We start from the raw sequence: 23,091 nt of genomic DNA, 5'->3' as shown, positions 1-23,091 counted from the left end.
ACTAGGGTTACTAGGGTTACTAGGGTTACACATGTTCTACTAGCCCGGCTAGTTTGATATGTTCTACTAGCCTCGCTAGTTTGATAAGTTCTACTAGCCTGGCTAGTTTGATATGTTCAAATGTTCTACTAGCCCGGCTAGTTTGGCAAATGTTCTACTAGCCCAGCTAGTTTGGCAAATGTTCTACTAGCCCGGCTGGTTTGGCAAATGTTCTACTAGCCTGGTTAGTTTGGCAAATGTTCTACTAGCCTGGCTAGTTTGGCAAATGTTCTACTAGCCTGGCTAGTTTGGCAAATTTTCTACTAGCCGGTCTAGTAGAACATTTGGTTCATATGTGTTTGATGCCATTCCATTCACTCCGTTCCTGCCATTATTATGAGTCGTCCTCCCCTCAGCTGCCTCAACTGGACTCTAAACTAATCCTCTAAGGTCAGGGTAGCAGCCTTTGCATGTGGCCCAGAGCCAATCTGTTACTATAATAATGGGGTGGAGGAGGACAGCAAGGATAAAGGATAAAAGAGGGAGAAGAGGAGGAGAGAGAGGGAGGATGAGGTCAGGGAAGGGCAGTGTGCGGAAGAAGAGGAGGAGAGAGAGATGGAGGATGAGGAGGAGGTCAGGGAAGGGCAGTGGGAGGAAGAAGAGGAGGAGAGAGAGGGAGGATGAGGTCAGGGAAGGTCAGTGTGAGGAAGAAGAGGAGGAGAGAGAGACGGAGGATGAGGAGGAGGTCAGGGAAGGGCAGTGAGAGGAAGAAGAGGAGGAGAGAGAGACGGAGGATGAGGAGGAGGTCAGGGAAGGGCAGTGAGAGGAAGAAGAGGAGGAGAGAAGGAGGATGAGGTGGAGGATAAGGAAGGTCAGTGAGAAGGAGAAGAGTGAATGGTCATTGTCCTGCACTTTAATATTGCATAGCAGCAGTAGCGTAGCTTATAGCTTCTGAACACGTGTACTGTAGCAGTTCTAAAAGCTAGAAGATGAGAACTGATATGTGCTGAGAACATTGATGAGAACATTGATGAGAACATTGATGAGAACACTTCACCTTCTACTCAGGTAACAACTTCACCATTGACCTATAAACAAAGATTGGCTAACGGAGAGGTAGGAGCCAAACAGACTGGTACCCAGGCTAACGGAGAGGTAGGAGACAAACAGACTGTTACCCAGGCTAACGGAGAGGTAGGAGACAAACAGACTGTTACCCAGGCTAACGGAGAGGTAGGAGACAAACAGACTGGTACCCAGGCTAACGGAGAGGTAGGAGACAGACTGTTACCCAGGCTAACGGAGAGGTAAGAGACAGACAGACTGTTACCCAGGCTAACGGAGAGGTAGGAGACAAACAGACTGGTACCCAGGCTAACGGAGAGGTAGGAGACAAACAGACTGTTACCCAGGCTAACGGAGAGGTAGGAGACAAACAGACTGTTACCCAGGCTAACGGAGAGGTAGGAGACAAACCGACTGGTACCCAGGCTAACGGAGAGGTAAGAGACAAACAGACTGTTACCCAGGCTAACGGAGAGGTAGGAGACAAACAGACTGTTACCCAGGCTAACGGAGAGGTAGGAGACAAACAGACTGGTACCCAGGCTAACGGAGAGGTAGGAGACAAACAGACTGGTACCCAGGCTAACGGAGAGGTAGGAGACAAACAGACTGTTACCCAGGCTAACGGAGAGGTAGGAGACAAACAGACCGGTACCCAGGCTAACGGAGAGGTAGGAGACAAACAGACTGGTACCCAGGCTAACGGAGAGGTAGGAGACAAACAGACTGTTACCCAGGCTAACGGAGAGGTAGGAGACAAACAGACTGGTACCCAGGCTAACGGAGAGGTAGGAGACAAACAGACTGTTACCCAGGCTAACGGAGAGGTAGGAGACAAACAGACTGGTACCCAGGCTAACGGAGAGGTAGGAGACAGACTGTTACCCAGGCTAAAGGAGAGGTAAGAGACAGACAGACTGTTACACAGGCTAGGAACATGTGTGTTATGTTATGCTTTGAGCATTGGTGTTGGATTATCAGTACATTGGGGTCTCCAGATAGGACACATATGTGTTTGTGGAGCTGGGATCAGAAAGACAGATGAAGATACATTTGTTCTGCTTCTCTACTATCGTTACTGTCCCAAACGACACCATTTTTACTATTGGCTCTGGTCAAAACTAGTGCACTATGTAGGGAATAGGGTGCCGTAGGGCCCTGGTCAAAAGGTGTGCACTATATAGGGAATAGGGTACCATTTGGGACATGTATTATTGAAGGAGATGTAATCCTCTACTTTAAACACTTGTAATCTGAAGAGACGTAACTCATTGTGTTTTTTTTTTTAAATCTGCACAACAGCTTACAGGCTTTTATCCGACTTTCATCTCCTCTGTCAATCTGTTCGGTTTCTTATGCTCCTTTTACAACAGTAACAGTTCATTGGAGATTAAAGGTGAAGAAATTAAAACAAAGAGTATGACATTTGTATGGGCCATGTCGGGTTGCAACGTTCTGGGCTTTCACAGAAATCCTGGTAGTTGGATTCCCAGAATCAGGAGGGAAATAAGCAGGAAACACAGAACAGTCCCAACTAGGATTTCTGGAAAGACCTGGACATGTGGGGAATGCTACTCGGAAAGTTTCCCAACTGAAAACAAAGAGTTGGTTTGTGAGTTGTGAGAAGAATAGAAGCGGGAATACTAGAACTATATAGTATAGAATATCCAAACAATGCTGCAGGATGGAAGCAGACGCACAAATACACTGGTAATTAGAGGACGTTAAAACTACCATTTAAAAAAAAAAATCCAAATCTCCTCTCACTCACTCATCCACCGTCTGTTCCAAGGACTGTAAAAAAGAATGGACCAAGCAATTGATGACATCCCCCCCCATTGTTTCCTATGTGAAGGCTCATTGTTTCCTATGTGAAAGCTCATTGTTTCCTATGTGAAGGCTCATTGATTCCTGTGTGAAGGCTCATTGTTTCCTATGTGAAGGCTCATTGATTCCTATGTGAAAGCTCATTGTTTCCTATGTGAAAGCTCATTGTTTCCTGTGTGAAAGCTCATTGTTTCCTATGTGAAGGCTCATTGATTCCTGTGTGAAGGCTCATTGTTTCCTATGTGAAAGCTCATTGTTTCCTGTGTGAAGGCTCATTGTTTCCTATGTGAAGGCTCATTGTTTCCTATGTGAAGGCTCATTGATTCCTGTGTGAAGGCTCATTGATTCCTGTGTCAAGAATAATTGTTTCCTATGTGAAGGCCCATTGTTTCCTGTGTGAAGGCTCATTGTTTCCTATGTGAAGGCTCATTGTTTCCTATGTGGAGGCTCATTGTTTCCTGTGTGAAGGCTCATTGTTTCCTGTGTGGAGGCTCATTGTTTCCTGTGTGAAGGCTCATTGTTTCCTATGTGGAGGCTCATTGTTTCCTGTGTGAAGGCTCATTGTTTCCTATGTGGAGGCTCATTGTTTCCTGTGTGAAGGCTCATTGTTTCCTATGTGAAGGCTCATTGTTTCCTGTGTGAAGGCTCATTGTTTCCTATGTGGAGGCTCATTGTTTCCTGTGTGAAGGCTCATTGTTTCCTGTGTGAAGGCTCATTGTTTCCTATGTGGAGGCTCATTGTTTCCTGTGTGAAGGCTCATTGTTTCCTGTGTGAAGGCTCATTGTTTCCTGTGTGAAGGCTCATTGTTTCCTATGTGGAGGCTCATTGTTTCCTGTGTGAAGGCTCATTGTTTCCTGTGTGAAGGCTCATTGTTTCCTATGTGAAGGCTCATTGTTTCCTGTGTGAAGGCTCATTGTTTCCTATGTGGAGGCTCATTGTTTCCTGTGTGAAGGCTCATTGTTTCCTGTGTGAAGGCTCATTGTTTCCTATGTGGAGGCTCATTGTTTCCTGTGTGAAGGATCATTGTTTCCTGTGTGAAGGCTCATTGTTTCCTATGTGGAGGCTCATTGTTTCCTGTGTGAAGGCTCATTGTTTCCTGTGTGAAGGCTCAGAGGCGCATTTGAAGATCAGAAAGTGTTGTTTTAGCCTGTCGCCATCTTGCATTATGGAGGAGTATCTGGAAATATTGCATGCGCACTGCAGTTTGAGCCACTCTAGGAAGTGACGTTGCAGGCTAGCTCAGTGCTGCCCCCTCTCATTGAGTATCTAAAGTTGAAGGCAGACCAGGGGTACTGCAGGTTGTAACTTATCCTTACAACTTTTTCTAAGTGCAATTTTTTTTAATCAAATAGGTTCAAGGACATACAACTGGTGAAAAAAAAGCAAGTACTGGTACCATGACTGTGTACCTATGAAAATTACACGCCTCTCTCATCTTTTTAAGTGGGAGAACTTGCACAATTGGTGGCTGACTAAATACTTTTTTGCCCCACTGTACCTATATAAATATACATACTTTTCAAAGAATATACCTTTATTATTCCCCACAAACCCTACCACCCCTCCCCCAATTAGAGTAAACTAATAAACAATAACACTTAGACTTCTACCTTCAGATTATACATATTACACACATTTTACAGACACAATCTATTTTACAATTGTTATATTTTGTTTGTTTTTAGTCCTTCCTCTATTTCTGATGTCCATCCAGTTTGATTTCTATTTATAACTGTGTTATTTTGCAACATTTCTGAACCTTTATACATTTTACAGACCCGTATGTTCTACATTGGTTATCTTGTTATTAGTCCCACCCTTCAGCTCCATTCAACCCCTCCCATCTATCTCTTAACATCATCCAGTCCCACCCTTCAGCTCCATTCAACCCCTCCCATCTATCTCTCAACACCATCCAGTCCCACCCTTCAGCTCCATTCAACCCCTCCCATCTATCTCTCAACACCATCCAGTCCCACCCTTCAGCTCCATTCAACCCCTCCCATCTGTCTCTCAACACCATCCAGTCCCTTCAGCTCCATTAAACCCCTCCCATCTATCTCTTAACACCATCCAGTCCCTTCAGCTCCATTCAACCCCTCCCATCTATCTCTTAACACCATCCAGTCCCTTCAGCTCCATTCAACCCCTCCCATCTATCTCTTAACACCATCCAGTCCCTTCAGCTCCATTCAACCCCTCCCATCTATCTCTCAACACCATCCGGTCCCTTCAGCTCCATTCAACCCCTCCCATCTATCTCTTAACACCATCCAGTCCCTTCAGCTCCATTCAACCCCTCCCATCTATCTCTTAACACCATCCAGTCCCTTCAGCTCCATTCAACCCCTCCCATCTATCTCTGAACACCATCCAGTCCCTTCAGCTCCATTCAACCCCTCCCATCTTTCTCTCAACACCATCCAGTCCCTTCAGCTCCATTCAACCCCTCCCATCTATCTCTGAACACCATCCAGTCCCTTCAGCTCCATTCAACCCCTCCCATCTATCTCTTAACACCATCCAGTCCCTTCAGCTCCATTCAACCCCTCCCATCTTTCTCTCAACACCATCCAGTCCCTTCAGCTCCATTCAACCCCTCCCATCTATCTCTGAACACCATCCAGTCCCTTCAGCTCCATTCAACCCCTCCCATCTATCTCTTAACACCATCCAGTCCCTTCAGCTCCATTCAACCCCTCCCATCTATCTCTCAACACCATCCGGTCCCTTCAGCTCCATTCAACCCCTCCCATCTATCTCTTAACACCATCCAGTCCCTTCAGCTCCATTCAACCCCTCCCATCTATCTCTGAACACCATCCAGTCCCTTCAGCTCCATTCAACCCCTCCCATCTATCTCTCAACTGCAGCATTAGTTCTATGAACAAAAACGAGCAACACATGGACAGTACCGAAATAAATGATCTAATGACTCTGCCTCCTCACAGCAAAATCTGCAGAGCTGGGAAGATTGTATCCCCTATATTTTGTATAGTAATTTAAATTGACGTTGTTTTGTGTGTCATTTCATAAACCATGTGCCATGGAATGGGTACATCGAAAATCTCTTCCCAACTATTTTGCAATTTATATGTCACAGCTGTCAGTTTTTTGGTCCTTCAATTAAATTGGTTTATGTTTTTATTTATCACACTTTTCTTTAACCATTTATGCTCTTTAATACAGGGCCGACAAACAAGTTCCTTACTTTGTTCCCCTTCTACTTGACTCTTCCATTTTTGTGGTAATGCTGCAATTAGTTGGTTGTAATTTTGGGTAGAGCAGATATTTCCATGTGTCTGTGTTAGCTGCATGTGTGACATAACTCCACCAGTCCTATTTATGATATCATTCACTAAAATGATACCTTTTTTGTAAAACATTTCATCAAAAAATACGTTTTTTTAATCAATTACTATATTTGAGTTTAACCACACTATTTGTTGTATTATTTGTTCTGTCTTTTCAGGATTAAACTGAAATTGCAACCAACTTTCTAAGGCTTGTTTAAAAAATAAGGATATTTTGGAGATTATTTTATTTTCAAACAACCGAAAGTGAGTGGTTGTAATGTGAATAAAGGGAAAAAGGCCCTTATTGAACATGGGGTGAGACATTCCTACCAATTGACTAGAGAACCAGTTTGGATTTAAGGTATAACTTTTGCATGACTGATGCCTTTAGTGAGAGGTCCAATGCTTTAATATTTAATCATTTCTGCCCTCTGAATTCATATTCGTTATATAAATAGGCCCTTTTCATTTTGTCTGGCTTGCCATTCCAAATCAATTGTAATATTTTTGTTCATATAATTTAACAATCAGGTCACTAGCTGTAGGCAAAACCATAAGCAAATAGGTAAACTCTGATATGACTAAAGAGTTAATCAGGGTGATTTTTCCACAAATAGACAGATATTTTCCTTTCCATGGTAGCAAGATCTTGTCTATTTTTGCTAACTTTCTATCAAAATGTATTGGAGTGAGATCATTTCTTTCTTTCAGGATATGAATACCGACTATGTCCACATCTCCGTCAGACCATTTTATTGGTAAACTGCACGGTAATGTAAAATTAGCACGTAATATAGTACACTGATCATAATTTGGTTTTAATCCAGAGAGGTTAGGAAAAGTATCTAGATCCTCTATGAGGCTGTGGAGGGATTCAGATTGTGAATTTAAAAGAAAACATGAATCATCAGTGGACATTGAAACCTTTGTTTTTAAACCACTGATTTCTAATGACTAAATATTTATTGTTGGATCTAATTTTAAACAGCTAACATTTCAATGGCAATAATAAATATATATGACGATAGTGGACAACCTTGTTTTACTCCTCTAGACAGTTTAAAACCTTCTGAGATGTGGCTATTATTTTATATTTTACACCTAGGGTTAGTATATTTTACACCTAGGGTTAGTATACAGAACTTTTTTTAACCCATTTTTAAGAAATTCCCCAAAATTGAAATATTCTAGGTATTTCTATATAAACTCCAGTCATACTTTATCAAAAGCCTTTTCAAAAATCAGCTATGAAAACCAGGCCTGTAATTTGGCCTTCACATGAGTCTTTCTGTACAGATCTAAATTTTCACTATTATTAGGGAAAAAAATCATACAAATTAGCTTCAGTTAGTGGAGATGGAGATGGAGGAGATGGAGATGGAGGAGAGGGAAATGGAGATGGAGATGGAGATGGAGATGGAGGAGATGGAGGAGATGGAGATGGAGATGGAGGAGATGGAGATGGAGACTGAAACCAAATATTCTTAAAGTATTCTTAAAGTACTTCACTTCCTCTTTCAAAATATAATTTGGTAAATCATAGAATCACCAGCTCTATGTTTACAGATAATAAAATGAAGCCTTCAAAGAAAGAACACCTTCCCTACAGTCAAATATGGAGGAGGTGCAGTGATGTTTTTGATTTGCTGCCTCGGGCACTGTGTGCATTGAATGTGTGCATGACATCATGGAATCAGGAGAATGCCAAGGCATTTTGCTGCCTCGGGCACTGTGTGCATTGAATGTGTGCATGACATCATGGAATCAGGAGAATGCCAAGGCATTTTGCTGCCTCTGGCACTGTGTGCATTGAATGTGTGCATGACATCATGGAATCAGGAGAATGCCAAGGCATTTTGCTGCCTCTGGCACTGTGTGCATTGAATGTGTGCATGACATCATGGAATCAGGAGAATGCCAAGGCATTTTGCTGCCTCTGGCACTGTGTGCATTGAATGTGTGCATGACATCATGGAATCAGGAGAATGCCAAGGCATTTTGCTGCCTCTGGCACTGTGTGCATTGAATGTGTGCATGACATCATGGAATCAGGAGAATGCCAAGGCATTTTGCTGCCTCTGGCACTGTGTGCATTGAATGTATGCATGACATCATGGAATCAGGAGAATGCCAAGGCATTTTGCTGCCTCTGGCACTGTGTGCATTGAATGTGTGCATGACATCATGGAATCAGGAGAATGCCAAGGCATTTTGCTGCCTCTGGCACTGTGTGCATTGAATGTGTGCATGACATCATGGAATCAGGAGAATGCCAAGGCATTTTGCTGCCTCTGGCACTGTGTGCATTGAATGTGTGCATGACATCATGGAATCAGGAGAATGCCAAGGCATTTTGCTGCCTCTGGCACTGTGTGCATTGAATGTGTGCATGACATCATGGAATCAGGAGAATGCCAAGGCATTTTGGGACGCAATGTCATACCCAGTGACAGAAAGCGGGATCCTGCTTTCTGAAAAAATTGCCTGCAGTAACCCGGTAGACCTTTAACTTGAAATCCTCAATGACATGGGGCCAGAACCCTATGGCACCCTATTCCCTATATATAGTGCACTACTTTAGACCAGAGCCCTATAGCACCCTATTCCCTATATATAGTGCACTACTTTAGACCAGAGCCCTATAGCACCCTATTCCCTATATATAGTGCACTACTTTAGACCAGAGCCCTATAGCACCCTATTCCCTATATATAGTGCACTACTTTAGACCAGAGCCCTATGGCACCCTATTCCCTATATAGTGCACTACTTTAGACCAGAGCCCCATGCGCCTGAATAGGGTGACATTTGGGATGCACCCTTGTATGTATTTTCTTCATTTCATAAAAGCATTTTCACTTCATCAGATCACAACAATTGGCCCAGTGCTGTCCGAATTTGGCCTGGGTAGGCCATCATTGTAAAGAAGTTGCTCTTCACTGACTTGGCCAGTTAAATAATATTTAAATAAAGTTAAATAAAAGGTTCAATAAAGTTACATTTGAAGAAATAAGATCACCATAGTCTTTACCCTGGAGTCTTTACCCTGGAGTCTTTACACTGGAGTCTTTATCCTGGAGTCTTTACACGGAAGTCTTGACCCTGGAGTCTTTACCCTGGAGTCTTTACCCTGGAGACTTTACACTGGAGTCTTTATCCTGGAGTCTTTACCCTGGAGTCTTTACCCTGTAGTCTTTACCCTGGAGTCTTTACCCTGGAGTCTTTATCATGGAGTCTTTACCCTGGGGGCTTTACCTTGGAGGCTTTACCCTGGAGTCTTTACACCGGAGTCTTTACCCTGGAGTCTTTACCCTGGAGTCTTTACACCGGAGTCTTTACCCTGGGGGCTTTACCCTGTAGTCTTTACCCTGGAGTCTTTATCCTGAAGTCTTTACCCTGGAGTCTTTACCCTGGAGTCTTTACCCTAGAGTCTTTACCCTGGAGTCTTTACACCGGAGTCTTTACCCTGGGGTCTTAACACTGGAGTCTTTATCCTGGAGTCTTTACCCTGGAGTCTTTACCCTGGAGTCTTTACCCTAGAGTCTTTCCCTGGAGTCTTAACACTGGAGTCTTTACCCTGGAGTCTTTACCCTGGAGTCTTTACACCGGAGTCTTTACCCTGGAGTCTTTACCCTGGAGTCTTTACCCTGGAGTCTTTACCCTGGAGTCTTTACCCTGGAGTCTTTACACCGGAGTCTTTACCCTGGAGTCTTTACACCGGAGTCTTTACCCTGGAGTCTTTACCCTGGAGTCTTTACACCGGAGTCTTTACCCTGGAGTCTTTACACCGGAGTCTTTACCCTGGGGGCTTTACCCTGTAGTCTTTACCCTGAAGTCTTTATCCTGAAGTCTTTACCCTGGAGTCTTAACACTGGAGTCTTTATCCTGGAGTCTTTACCCTGGAGTCTTTACCCTGGAGTCTTTACCCTAGAGTCTTTCCCTGGAGACTTTACACTGGAGTCTTTATCCTGGAGTCTTTACACTGAAGTCTTTACCCTGGAGTCTTTACCCTGGAGTCTTTACCCTTGAGTCTTTATCATGGAGTCTTTACCCTGGGGGCTTTACCCTGGAGGCTTTACCCTGGAGTCTTTACACCGGAGTCTTTACCCTGGGGGCTTTACCCTGTAGTCTTTACCCTGGAGTCTTTATCCTGAAGTCTTTACCCTGGAGTCTTTACCCTGGGGGCTTTACCCTGTAGTCTTTACCCTGGAGTCTTTATCCTGAAGTCTTTACCCTGGAGTCTTTACCCTGGGGGCTTTACACCGGAGTCTTTACCCTGGAGGCTTTATCCTGGAGTCTTTACCCTGGAGTCTTTACCCTGGAGTCTTTATCCTGGAGTCTTATCCTGGAGTCTTTACCCTGGAGTCTTTACCCTGGAGTCTTTACACTGGAGTCTTTATCCTGGAGTCTTTATCCTGGAGTCTTTACCCTGGAGTCTTTACCCTGTAGTCTTTACCCTGGAGTCTTTACCCTGGAGTCTTTACCCTGGAGAAAGGGGACACCGCGACTCATTATTTTACGCCTACATTTCTTCAGTCATTCTTTTATTTTCATCATTCCACTGTCTTCTCATTCTCTCTCAGGCTCCATGCTTTATGTTCCTCATACAGAAAGCACATTCCCATTGATGAATGTCTGTCTCTCTCAGCTCATCAAATCAAGTCGGCTTCCTCACCACTGATTGTATTCATACCATTAATATTCCTATGGCTTCCAGAGAATCACTTATACATCTCACAGAGCTTGTCCCCAATGGCACCCGATTACCTACAGTATATAGTGAGCTTCTTCCACAGGGGCCTATGGGCCCCGGTTAAAAGTAGTGACCTTAAAATACAATGAACAAAAACGTTTTTTAAAAAATCCAACATGCAACAATTTTAAAGATTTTACTGAGTTACGGTTCATAGAAGGAAATCAGTGAATTGAAATAAATTAATTAGATCCTAATCTATGGATTTCACATGACTGGGAATACAGATATGCATCTGTTGGTCACAGATACAGTACCTTTAAAATAAAAATAAGTAGTGGCGTGGCTCAGAGAACCAGTCAGTATCTCAAATCAAATCAAATCAAATGTATTTAATCACATTTATTTCCATAGCCCTTCGTACATCAGCTGATATCTCAAAGTGCTGTACAGAAACCCTGCCTGAAACCCCAAACAGCAAGCAATGCAGGTGTAGAAGCACAGTGGCTAGGAAAAACTCCCTAGAAAGGCCAAAACCTAGGAAGAAACCTAGAGAGGAACCAGGCTATGTGGGGTGGCCAGTCCTCTTCTGGCTCTGCCGGGTGGAGATTATAACAGAACATGGCCAAGATGTTCAAATGTTCATAAATGACCAGCATGGTCCAATAATAATAAGGCAGAACAGTTGAAACTGGAGCAGCAGCACGGCCAGGTGGACTGGGGACAGCAAGGAGTCATCATGTCAGGTAGTCCTGAGGCATGGTCCTAGGGCTCAGGTCCTCCGAGAGAGAGAGAGAGAGAGAGAGAGAGAGAGAGAAAGAAAGAGAGAAAGAGAGAATTAGAGAGAGCACACTTAAATTCACACAGGACACCGAATAGGACAGGAGAAGTACTCCAGATATAACAAACTGACCCTAGCCCCCCGACACATACTGTATCTGGTGATACCACCATTTGCCTCATACAGCACGACACATCTCCTTCACATAGAGTTGATCAGGCTGTTTATTGTGGCCTGTTGGAATGTTGCCCCGCTCCTCTTCAATGGCTGTGCGAAGTTGCTGGATATTGGCGGGAACTGGAACACGCTGTCGTACACGTCGATCCAGAGCATCCCAAACATGCTCAATGGGTGACATGTCAGGTGAGTATGCAGGCCATGGAAGAACTGGGACATTTTCAGCTTCCAGGAATTGTGTTACAAGTCCTTGCAACATGGGGTCGTGCATTATGCTCATGCTGAAACATGAGGTGATGGCAGTGGATGAATGGCACCACAATGGACCTCAGGATCTTGTCACACTGTCTCTGTGCATTCAAATTGCTCTGTTCACAACACTGACATCAGCAAACAGCTTGCCCACACAACGCCATCTGCCCGGTACAATTGAAACCGGGATTAATCCGTGAAGATCACACTTCTCCAGCGTGTCAGTGGCCGTCGAAGTCGGTTTACGACACCGAACTGCAGTCAGGTCAAGACCCTGGTGACGACGACGAGTATGCAGATGAGCTTCCCGGGGGACGGTTTCTGACAGTTTGTGCAGAACCCACAGTTTCCTCAGCTGTCCTGGGGGGGCTGGCCTCAGACCATCCCACAGGTGAAGAATCTGGATGTGGAGGTCCTGGGTTGGCGTGGTTACACGTGGTCTGTGGTTTGTGAGGCCAGTTGGACGTACTCCCAAATTCTCTAAAACCACGTTGGAGGCGGCTTATGGTAGAGAAATTAACAGTCAATTCTCTGGCAACAGCTCTGGTGGACATTCCTGCAGTCAGCATGTCCGTTGAACGCTCCTTGAAAACTTGAGACATTTGTGGCATTGTGTTGTGTGACAAAACTTCACATTTTTAGAGTGGCCTTTTATTATCCCCAGCACAAGGTGCACCTGTGTAATGATCGTGCTGTTTAATCAGACACCTGTCAGGTGGATGGATTATCTTGGCAAGGGATGTAAAACAAACTTGTGCGTAACATTTGAGATAAATAAGCTTTTTGTGCATACGGAAAATTACTGGGATATTTTATTTCAGCTCATGAAACAATGGACCAACACTTTACATGTGGTGTCTATATTTTTGTTCAGTGACAGTATAGGGTGGCATTGGAGACACGGACAGAGTCTATCCCAAATCAACCACCTCAGATCTGAACTCTAGCAGTGGAATGGCTGGGCTGTAATGTGTCGACTCTAGATAGATGCATTTATATTATCTAAGGTGTTAGGCTGTGACTCATTTATATTATCTAAGGCTGAGACTCATTTATATTATCTAAGGTGTTAGGCTGAGACTAATTTCTATTATCTAAGGTGTTAGGCTGTGACTCATTTATATTACCTAAGGCTAAGACTAATTTCTATTATCTAGGGTGTTAGGCTGTGACTCATTTCTATTCTCTAGGGTGTTAGGCTGTGACTCATTTCTATTATCTAAGGTGTTAGGCTGTGACTCCTTTCTATTATCTAAGGTGTTAGGCTGTGACTCATTTCTATTATCTAAGGCTGTGACTCATTTCTATTCTCTAGGGTGTTAGGCTGTGATTTATTTCTATTCTCTAGGGTGTTAGGCTGTGACTCATTTATATTATCTAGGGTGTTAGGCTGTGACTCATTTCTATTCTCTAGGGTGTTAGGCTGTGACTCATTTATATTATCTAAGGCTGTGACTCATTTCTATTATCTAGGGTGTTAGGCTGTGACTCATTTCTATTATCTAGGGTGTTAGGCTGTGACTCATTTCTATTCTCTATGGTGTTAGGCTGTGACTCATTTCTATTCTCTATGCTGTTAGGCTGTGACTCATTTCTATTCTCTAGGGTGTTAGGCTGTGACTCATTTATATTATCTAGGGTATTAGGCTGTGACTCATTTATATTCTCTAAGGTGTTAGGCTGTGACTGATTTATATTCTCTAATGTGTTAGGCTGTGACTCATTTATATTCTCTAGGGTGTTAGGCTGAGACTCAAGATTCACCCAACCGTTCTCTGCTATGAATTGACAATGGAAGGGAAAGTCATATAAATATAAGATATTACATGGTCTATTACATCTCACCTTGGTGTGTGTGTGGTGTGTGTGTGTGTGTGTGTGTGTGTGTGTGTGTGTGTGTGTGTGTGTGCGTGCGTGCGTGGTGTGTGTGCGTGCGTGCATGGTGTGTGGTGTGTGGTGTGAGGTGTGCGTGTGCGTGTGTGTGTGTGTGTGTGCGTGTGTGTGCGTGCGTGCTTGCGTGAAGCAGATTTATATGCTTCCTATTCAGAGAATATCAAATGAACAATATCAATGTCAAATATACAGTAGAAGCTCCTACTGTTGTTTTGCTCAAAGAACATGTACTGCTCCTGGTTCTGGCTACAGACCGTATAGTACCACTTTTAAAAGGGGCATTGTTTTGTAGTTTTTTTTCTTCAAGGTCAGAACACATAGCTACTGTTTAATATTTGTATTCTTGATTTTATCAACTGATTTAACAGTGTTGCTTCCATCCCTCTCCTTGCCTCAGAACTGGACTTGAACTGGGGACCAAAAAGCACAATACATTTATATGAAAACATGTTTCTATTCAGATTTTTCAAAGGGTGATACTGCACCTTCAGCATCCTTACTTCCTGTGCTACTTCCTGTGCTACTTCCTGTGCTGATTCCTGTGCTACTTCCTGTGCTACGCCACGGACCCTCTGAACACGTGTCGTCCGTATAGTTGGAAAACAAGTACTTCTACGTCACAGTGATTTAACGCTACTTGCGCACCGCCAATTAGCTATCCATTTTACATCAGCTACACTGACATCTCTCTCTCCCTCTTCCTCTCCCTCTCCCTCTCCCCTCCAGATCCTGGCTATCCTGTCTATCCTGTTCATAATTCTCTCCACTATCGCCTTGTCCCTCAACACCCTACCAGAGCTCCAGGTGCTAGATGAGTTCGGCCAGGCCAACGACAACCCCCAGCTGGCCCATGTGGAAGCCATCTGCATCGCGTGGTTTACCATGGAGTACCTCCTCCGCTTCCTCTCTTCACCCGACAAGTGGAAGTTCTTCAAAGGTAAATATACGCTTAAAGCCGCTCCTCAACTAAACTGGAACTTTGTCTTTCGTTTTGTGTTTCAGTTGGTAATACTGCCCATTTTTATAGTTAAAATGTAAGTTGTACTCGCAATTCAGCTTGTTGCTGCCACTTGTACAAAGTCGTATTGAAGTAAAAACTGTTTTACCCCTCTCCCTTGCTTCCTCTCTCCCTCCTTCTCTCCCTATCTGTCTCAAAGGTCCCCTGAACGTCATTGACCTGCTGGCCATCCTCCCTTATTATGTCACCATCTTCCTGACGGAATCCAACAAGAGTGTTCTACAGTTCCAGAACGTTCGGCGCGTGGTGCAGATATTCCGGATCATGAGAATATTGAGGATTCTGAAGCTGGCCAGGCATTCCACAGGGCTGCAGTCTCTAGGTCTGTATGCATGTTGTTTAGCCCAGTGTTTATTAGTCCTGGTCCTGGGGACTCAAATGGATGCTCGTTTTAGTTTTTTGCCCACTACGCACCTGATTCCACCAATGAAAGGTTTGATGAATTGATTCAAGGGAATCAGATGTATAGTTCGAAGGCAAACATTAAAATAAGCACCTCTTTGGACCAGGACCAGGACCAAGAACCACTGTTTGACTTATTGAGAGTATACAGTTTTAGTTGTTCTACTCTAATCTAATATAGGTTTCACCCTGAGGAGGAGTTACAACGAGCTGGGACTGCTCATCCTCTTCCTGGCCATGGGCATTATGATCTTCTCCAGCCTCGTCTTCTTTGCCGAGAAGGACGAAGACGCCACCAAGTTCACCAGCATCCCCGCCTCCTTCTGGTGGGCCACTATCACTATGACTACGGTGGGTTACGGTGACATCTACCCTCAGACTCTGCTGGGTAAGATAGTCGGGGGTCTCTGCTGTATCGCCGGGGTGTTGGTCATCGCTCTGCCCATCCCCATTATAGTCAACAATTTCTCTGAGTTCTACAAGGAGCAGAAGAGGCAGGAGAAGGCCATAAAGAGGCGGGAGGCCCTGGAGAGGGCCAAGAGAAACGGTAGTATCGTCTCCATGAACCTGAAGGATGCGTTCGCCCGGAGTATGGAGCTGATGGATGTAGTGGTGGAGAAAGGAGGAGAGGACAAGCTCTGTGTGGGCCTGGGCAACCACCTGTCCCCCAGCCGCTGGGCCAGCACACCCAAGTGCGCCGCCTCTGACACCAGTCTTCATTCCCTGGATAAGACGTTCCCCGAATCCATCCTCCTGGGATCCACCCACCGCATCACCATCACAACCAGCAGCAGCCCCCAGCGGCGGCACCTCGGTAGCCCTCAGTTCAGAGGCGGTATCCCCGAATTCAGAGGCGGTACCTCTCAGCTTCTTAACGCTCAGAACCTAGAGTGCATGTACAACGAGATGGCCAGGTCTCAGTCCTTCACCAACCTCAACACTTCCTGCTCCCTGAGCACCGTGAGCACCTCAACCGCCTTCACCGCTACGACATCCCCGGAGTTGCAGCAGCACCCGGGGTCCCCTCCTGCGCCGACCCCGACCTTACAGAAAGTAGAACTGGAGATGCAGGAAGTCCTGCGCTCTTCTTCGTCTTTGACGGAGCTGAAGGAAGGTGACGGAATACAGAGCCCGCCGAGCGTGGATAGCATCGCCACCTGCAGGGACGAGTTTGGGGAGGGTTCTAGAAGGAAGTTCCCTCCGACTCTGGATCCCCTCCCAGAGTCGAGTGTCGATGACGTCCAAAGCCCACAAGATGCCACCCTCCTCAAAGACAGGATGTATGGGTTTGTTCCCTATGACCAAGATGGTGCCACAAAGTCCACCAGAGACGACGCAGAGAGCTTCAACAGAACTGTTGAGAACATCCGGAATTCCCTGAGAGGCAGCATCAACCCTGTCGTCAAGGGAACCAAAGGGTTAAAGGTCATTTTCATCGAGGGCCCCCCCACCGAAGCCCCCCCGACGCCACCCAGCACCACCTCACCCCAGGACATCAGCTCCAGCCTCCTGGAGGATGAGTCCCCTGAGGGGGAGACCACACCGCTCCTCCCCAGCACAGAGGCCCTCGACCTGGGCACAGAAGACGAGATCTTCCCCCTGTCCCCTGAGAGGCTGATGGTAGTGGTGGACACCCCGCCAGGGGACGAGGACACCCTGGACCAGAGTCTCGGGGGTCAAGGGTTGACCAACGAGGAGAAGAACCTGATGGAGACCGCAGGAGCGGCAGGAGGGGCATCGGCGGGGAACTGCACCCAGGGTGTGGTGGGGGGAGGGGCAAGTGGGGAGGGTAAGGTCGACATCAACCAAAGTGGACACAAAGCAGAGAACCACATTTTCACACCAGAGATCCCCCTGATGACCGGGGAAAGCAGTATGTCCCCAACCTGTGAAACCAGCATGTGACTCTAGGGGGCACTCTGAGGGAAAAGACCCACTGGAATTACATTTAAATAACCTGCTGAGAAATACGAAGAAGAATGAGAAGATAGGGAGGAAATAGGAGGAAAGTGAGATGAGAGAAAAAGGGCCAGATATTGGAAGAGATATTTTTGCATGGCATGACGAGTCCCTTTTACGCGTGTTGTTGTTTATTTCTGAAACAGAGACTGCAGAGGTTTATTGGCGAAACAGAGACTGCAGAGGTTTATTGCCGAAACAGAGACTGCAGAGGTTTATTGCCGAAACAGAGACTGCAGTAGTTTTGCAGACTTAAAACTTTTGGGGCTCAAATCGAGAAACTCATATGGACATATTTAAGAGGAGGACATTTTCAATCCTGATGTATATTTCAGTCTTGTTTATTTTTTTCTAGCAACAGTGAAAAATGCTTATCTTTAAAAAATAAAAAAAAGCATGCATTTAAAAATAGATATGTAGGTATATTTGACGGTTTGCTGAAAGCGCTCAACATACTATGACAACAAAGGCAATGACAATTCACAGAAGAAGAGGCAGAAAAAAATCCACGTTCGCCAAAGGTACAAATATTTCTAATGTGAGGAGAAAGGGAGTAATGCATCGACAGACCTCACACAGAGCCTGTGTTCCAAATGGCACCCTATAGTGCACTACTTAAGACCAGAACCCTATGGGGCCCTATTCCCTGTATAGTACACTACTTTAGACCAGAGCCCTATGGCACCCTATTCCCTATATAGTACACTACTTTAGATCAGAGCCCTATGGCACCCTATTCCCTATATAGTACACTACTTTAGACCAGAGCCCTATGGCACCCTATTCCCTAAATAGAGCACTACTTTAGACCAGAGCCCTATGGCACCCTATTCCCTATATAGTACACTACTTTAGACCAGAGCCCTATGGCACCCTATTCCCTAAATAGAGCACTACTTTAGACCAGAGCCCTATGGCACACTATTCCCTATATAGTACACTACTTTAGACCAGAGCCCTATGGCACACTATTCCCTATATAGTACACTACTTTAGACCAGAGCCCTATGGCACCCTATTCCCTATATAGTACACTACTTTAGTCCAGAGCCCTATGGCACCCTATTCCCTAAATAGAGCACTACTTTAGACCAGAGCCCTATGGCACCCTATTCCCTATATAGTACACTACTTTAGTCCAGAGCCCTATGGCACCCTATTCCCTAAATAGAGCACTACTTTAGACCAGAGCCCTATGGCACCCTATTCCTTAAAATAGAGCACTACTTTAGACCAAAACCCTAAGGGGGTGTTGCAACGTAGCGACCTATGAAAAAACATATCATCATGACCTTTCGTTTAAATGCAATGCGTAATAACCATGATGACTATGTTGTGTTTTTTGTCTTGATGAGATTATTGTATGAACTGCAATGTTAACATTGTCTTCGGTATTATAATTGGTTTGGGGTTTCAATGTAATAATGCTCAATGATCTTCAGCTTGATTGATGATTAGTATTTTCATTGGCAATAATGTTTCCAAAAAAAATGATATACAACTGTAGTTGCCAAAATATGTAATCAGTGAGGACAAACGGCAAACGCTTCAGCTACTAGCCTAAACTTAAATAAATGAGCATATTTATATCAGCTTGGTTTCAGCAGGCGAGATAGGGTTTTAGAAAGGAGAAATCATTAGGTTGGTTGATAAACAATCTGCTCCTTGATTCCATCAAAATATAACACAATGTATTAATTACTCTCTGACAATGTGTACTTCCGAATGTAGTTTTTACGAATTTAAAATCTATGAATACAGTGTAGTAGGATTACAGATAGTTAAGACAGTCCTAGAGGTGTTCTAGTGGGGCCTACAGTTGGTTAAGAAAGTCCTAGAGGTGTTCTAGTGGGGCTTACAGTTAGTTAAGACAGTCCTAGAGGTGTTCTAGTGGGGCTTACAGATAGTTAAGACAGTCCTATAGGTGTTCTAGTGGGGCCTACAGTTAGTTAAGACAGTCCTAGAGGTGTTCTAGAGGGGCCTACAGTTAGTTAAGACAGTCCCAGAGGTGTTCTAGTGGGGCCTACAGTTAAGACAGTCCTAGAGGTGTTCTAGTGGGGCCTACAGTTAAGACAGTCCTAGAGGTGTTCTAGTGGGGCCTACAGTTAGTTAAGACAGTCCTAGAGGTGTTCTAGTGGGGCCTACAGTTAAGACAGTCCTAGAGGTGTTACAGTAGGGCCTAGAGTTAAGACAGTCCTAGAGGTGTTCTGGTAGGGCCTACAGTTAGTTAAGAAAGTCCTAGAGGTGTTCTATTGGGGCCTACAGTTAAGACAGTCCTAGAGGTGTTCTAGTGGGGCCTACATTTAAGACAGTCCTAGAGGTGTTCTAGTGCGGCCTACAGTTAAGACAGTCCTAGAGGTGTTCTAGTGGGGCCTACAGTTAAGACAGTCCTAGAGGTGTTCTAGTGGGGCCTACAGTTAAGACAGTCCTAGAGGTGTTCTAGTGGGGCCTACAGTTAGTTAAGACAGTCCTATAGGTGTTCTAGTGGGGCCTACAGTTAAGACAGTCCGAGAGTTGTTCTAGTGGGGCCTACAGTTAGTTAAGACAGTCCTAGAGGTGTTCTAGTGGGGCCTACAGTTAAGACAGTCCTAGAGGTGTTCCAGTAGGGCCTAGAGTTAAGACAGTCCTAGAGGTGTTCTAGTGGGGCCTACAGTTACGACAGTCCTAGAGGTGTTCTGGTAGGGCCTACAGTTAGTTAAGAAAGTCCTAGAGGTGTTCTAGTGGGGCCTACAGTTAGTTAAGACAGTCCTAGAGGTGTTCTATTGGGGCCTACAGTTAAGACAGTCCTAGAGGTGTTCTAGTGGGGCCTACATTTAAGACAGTCCTAGAGGTGTTCTAGTGGGGCCTTACAGTTAAGACAGTCCTAGAGGTGTTCTAGTGGGGCCTACAGTTAGTTAAGACAGTCCTAGAGGTGTTCTAGTGGGGCCTACCGTTAGTTAAGACAGTCCTAGAGGTGTTATAGTGGGGCCTACAGTTAGTTAAGACAGTCCTAGAGGTGTTCTAGTGGGGCCTACAGTTAAGACAGTCCTAGAGGTGTTCTAGTGGGGCCTACAATTAGTTAAGACAGTCCTAGAGGTGTTCTAGTGGGGCCTACAGTTAAGACAGTCCTAGAGGTGTTCTAGTGGGGCCTACAGTTATTTAAGACAGTCCTAGAGGTGTTCTAGTGGGTCCTACAGTTAGTTAAGACAGTCCTAGAGGTGTTCTAGTGGGGCCTACAGTTAAGACAGTCCTAGAGGTGTTCTAGTGGGGCCTACAGTTAAGACAGTCCTAGAGGTGTTCTAGTGGGGCCTACAGTTAGTTAAGACAGTCCTATAGGTGTTCTAGTGGGGCCTACAGTTAAGACAGTCCGAGAGTTGTTCTAGTGGGGCCTACAGTTAGTTAAGACAGTCCTAGAGGTGTTCTAGTGGGGCCTACAGTTAAGACAGTCCTAGAGGTGTTCCAGTAGGGCCTAGAGTTAAGACAGTCCTAGAGGTGTTCTAGTGGGGCCTACAGTTACGACAGTCCTAGAGGTGTTCTGGTAGGGCCTACAGTTAGTTAAGAAAGTCCTAGAGGTGTTCTAGTGGGGCCTACAGTTAGTTAAGACAGTCCTAGAGGTGTTCTATTGGGGCCTACAGTTAAGACAGTCCTAGAGGTGTTCTAGTGGGGCCTACATTTAAGACAGTCCTAGAGGTGTTCTAGTGGGGCCTTACAGTTAAGACAGTCCTAGAGGTGTTCTAGTGGGGCCTACAGTTAGTTAAGACAGTCCTAGAGGTGTTCTAGTGGGGCCTACCGTTAGTTAAGACAGTCCTAGAGGTGTTATAGTGGGGCCTACAGTTAGTTAAGACAGTCCTAGAGGTGTTCTAGTGGGGCCTACAGTTAAGACAGTCCTAGAGGTGTTCTAGTGGGGCCTACAATTAGTTAAGACAGTCCTAGAGGTGTTCTAGTGGGGCCTACAGTTAAGACAGTCCTAGAGGTGTTCTAGTGGGGCCTACAGTTATTTAAGACAGTCCTAGAGGTGTTCTAGTGGGTCCTACAGTTAGTTAAGACAGTCCTAGAGGTGTTCTAGTGGGGCCTACAGTTAAGACAGTCCTAGAGGTGTTCTAGTGGGGCCTACAGTTAAGACAGTCCTAGAGGTGTTCTAGTGGGGCCTACAGTTAGTTAAGACAGTCCTATAGGTGTTCTAGTGGGGCCTACAGTTAAGACAGTCCGAGAGTTGTTCTAGTGGGGCCTACAGTTAGTTAAGACAGTCCTAGAGGTGTTCTAGTGGGGCCTACAGTTAAGACAGTCCTAGAGGTGTTCCAGTAGGGCCTAGAGTTAAGACAGTCCTAGAGGTGTTCTAGTGGGGCCTACAGTTACGACAGTCCTAGAGGTGTTCTGGTAGGGCCTACAGTTAGTTAAGAAAGTCCTAGAGGTGTTCTAGTGGGGCCTACAGTTAGTTAAGACAGTCCTAGAGGTGTTCTATTGGGGCCTACAGTTAAGACAGTCCTAGAGGTGTTCTAGTGGGGCCTACATTTAAGACAGTCCTAGAGGTGTTCTAGTGGGGCCTTACAGTTAAGACAGTCCTAGAGGTGTTCTAGTGGGGCCTACAGTTAGTTAAGACAGTCCTAGAGGTGTTCTAGTGGGGCCTACCGTTAGTTAAGACAGTCCTAGAGGTGTTATAGTGGGGCCTACAGTTAGTTAAGACAGTCCTAGAGGTGTTCTAGTGGGGCCTACAGTTAAGACAGTCCTAGAGGTGTTCTAGTGGGGCCTACAATTAGTTAAGACAGTCCTAGAGGTGTTCTAGTGGGGCCTACAGTTAAGACAGTCCTAGAGGTGTTCTAGTGGGGCCTACAGTTAGTTAAGACAGTTCTAGAGGTGTTCTAGTGGGGCCTACAGTTAGTTAAGACAGTCCTAGAGGTGTTCTAGTGGGGCCTACAGTTAGTTAAGACAGTCCTAGAGGTGTTCTATTGGGGCCTACAGTTAAGACAGTCCTAGAGGTGTTCTAGTGGGGCCTACAGTTAAGACAGTCCTAGAGGTGTTCTAGATGTTCTACAGTTAAGACAGTTCTAGAGGTGTTCTAGTGGGGCCTACAGTTAGTTAAGACAGTCCTAGAGGTGTTCTGGTAGGGCCTACAGTTAGTTAAGAAAGTCCTAGAGGTGTTCTATTGGGGCCTACAGTTAAGACAGTACTAGAGGTGTTCTAGTGGGGCCTACATTTAAGACAGTCCTAGAGGTGTTCTAGTGCGGCCTACAGTTAAGACAGTCCTAGAGGTGTTCTAGTGGGGCCTACAGTTAAGACAGTCCTAGAGGTGTTCTAGTGGGGCCTACAGTTAAGACAGTCCTAGAGGTGTTCTAGTGGGGCCTACAGTTAGTTAAGACAGTCCTATAGGTGTTCTAGTGGGGCCTACAGTTAAGACAGTCCGAGAGTTGTTCTAGTGGGGCCTACAGTTAGTTAAGACAGTCCTAGAGGTGTTCTAGTGGGGCCTACAGTTAAGACAGTCCTAGAGGTGTTCCAGTAGGGCCTAGAGTTAAGACAGTCCTAGAGGTGTTCTAGTGGGGCCTACAGTTACGACAGTCCTAGAGGTGTTCTGGTAGGGCCTACAGTTAGTTAAGAAAGTCCTAGAGGTGTTCTAGTGGGGCCTACAGTTAGTTAAGACAGTCCTAGAGGTGTTCTATTGGGGCCTACAGTTAAGACAGTCCTAGAGGTGTTCTAGTGGGGCCTACATTTAAGACAGTCCTAGAGGTGTTCTAGTGGGGCCTTACAGTTAAGACAGTCCTAGAGGTGTTCTAGT

General features: G+C 45.3%; 1 protein-coding gene across 1 annotated transcript in view; it reads left to right on the top strand.

Moving 5' to 3' along the window:
• The window catches only part of LOC110490882 (potassium voltage-gated channel subfamily B member 2-like), a 256,724-nt gene extending 238,897 nt beyond the window's left edge, over nucleotides 1-17,827 (top strand). The window contains exons 3-5 of the mRNA XM_090199231.1: nucleotides 14,690-14,900; nucleotides 15,121-15,303; nucleotides 15,565-17,827. Coding sequence (XP_090055357.1) covers nucleotides 14,690-14,900; nucleotides 15,121-15,303; nucleotides 15,565-17,288 — 2,118 coding nt within the window. The 3' untranslated portion in view covers nucleotides 17,289-17,827. The remainder of the gene's footprint in view (nucleotides 1-14,689; nucleotides 14,901-15,120; nucleotides 15,304-15,564) is intronic.
• Nucleotides 17,828-23,091: the final 5,264 nt, after the last annotated feature.

This window comes from Oncorhynchus mykiss, chromosome 15, assembly GCF_057628025.1.
Source record: "Oncorhynchus mykiss isolate SJ-2025 chromosome 15, ASM5762802v1, whole genome shotgun sequence".
In the NCBI taxonomy this organism is placed as follows: Eukaryota; Metazoa; Chordata; class Actinopteri; order Salmoniformes; family Salmonidae; genus Oncorhynchus; species Oncorhynchus mykiss.
The sequence above is the reverse complement of the archived record's forward strand: the minus strand, read 5'-3'. Positions and strand labels throughout refer to the sequence as shown.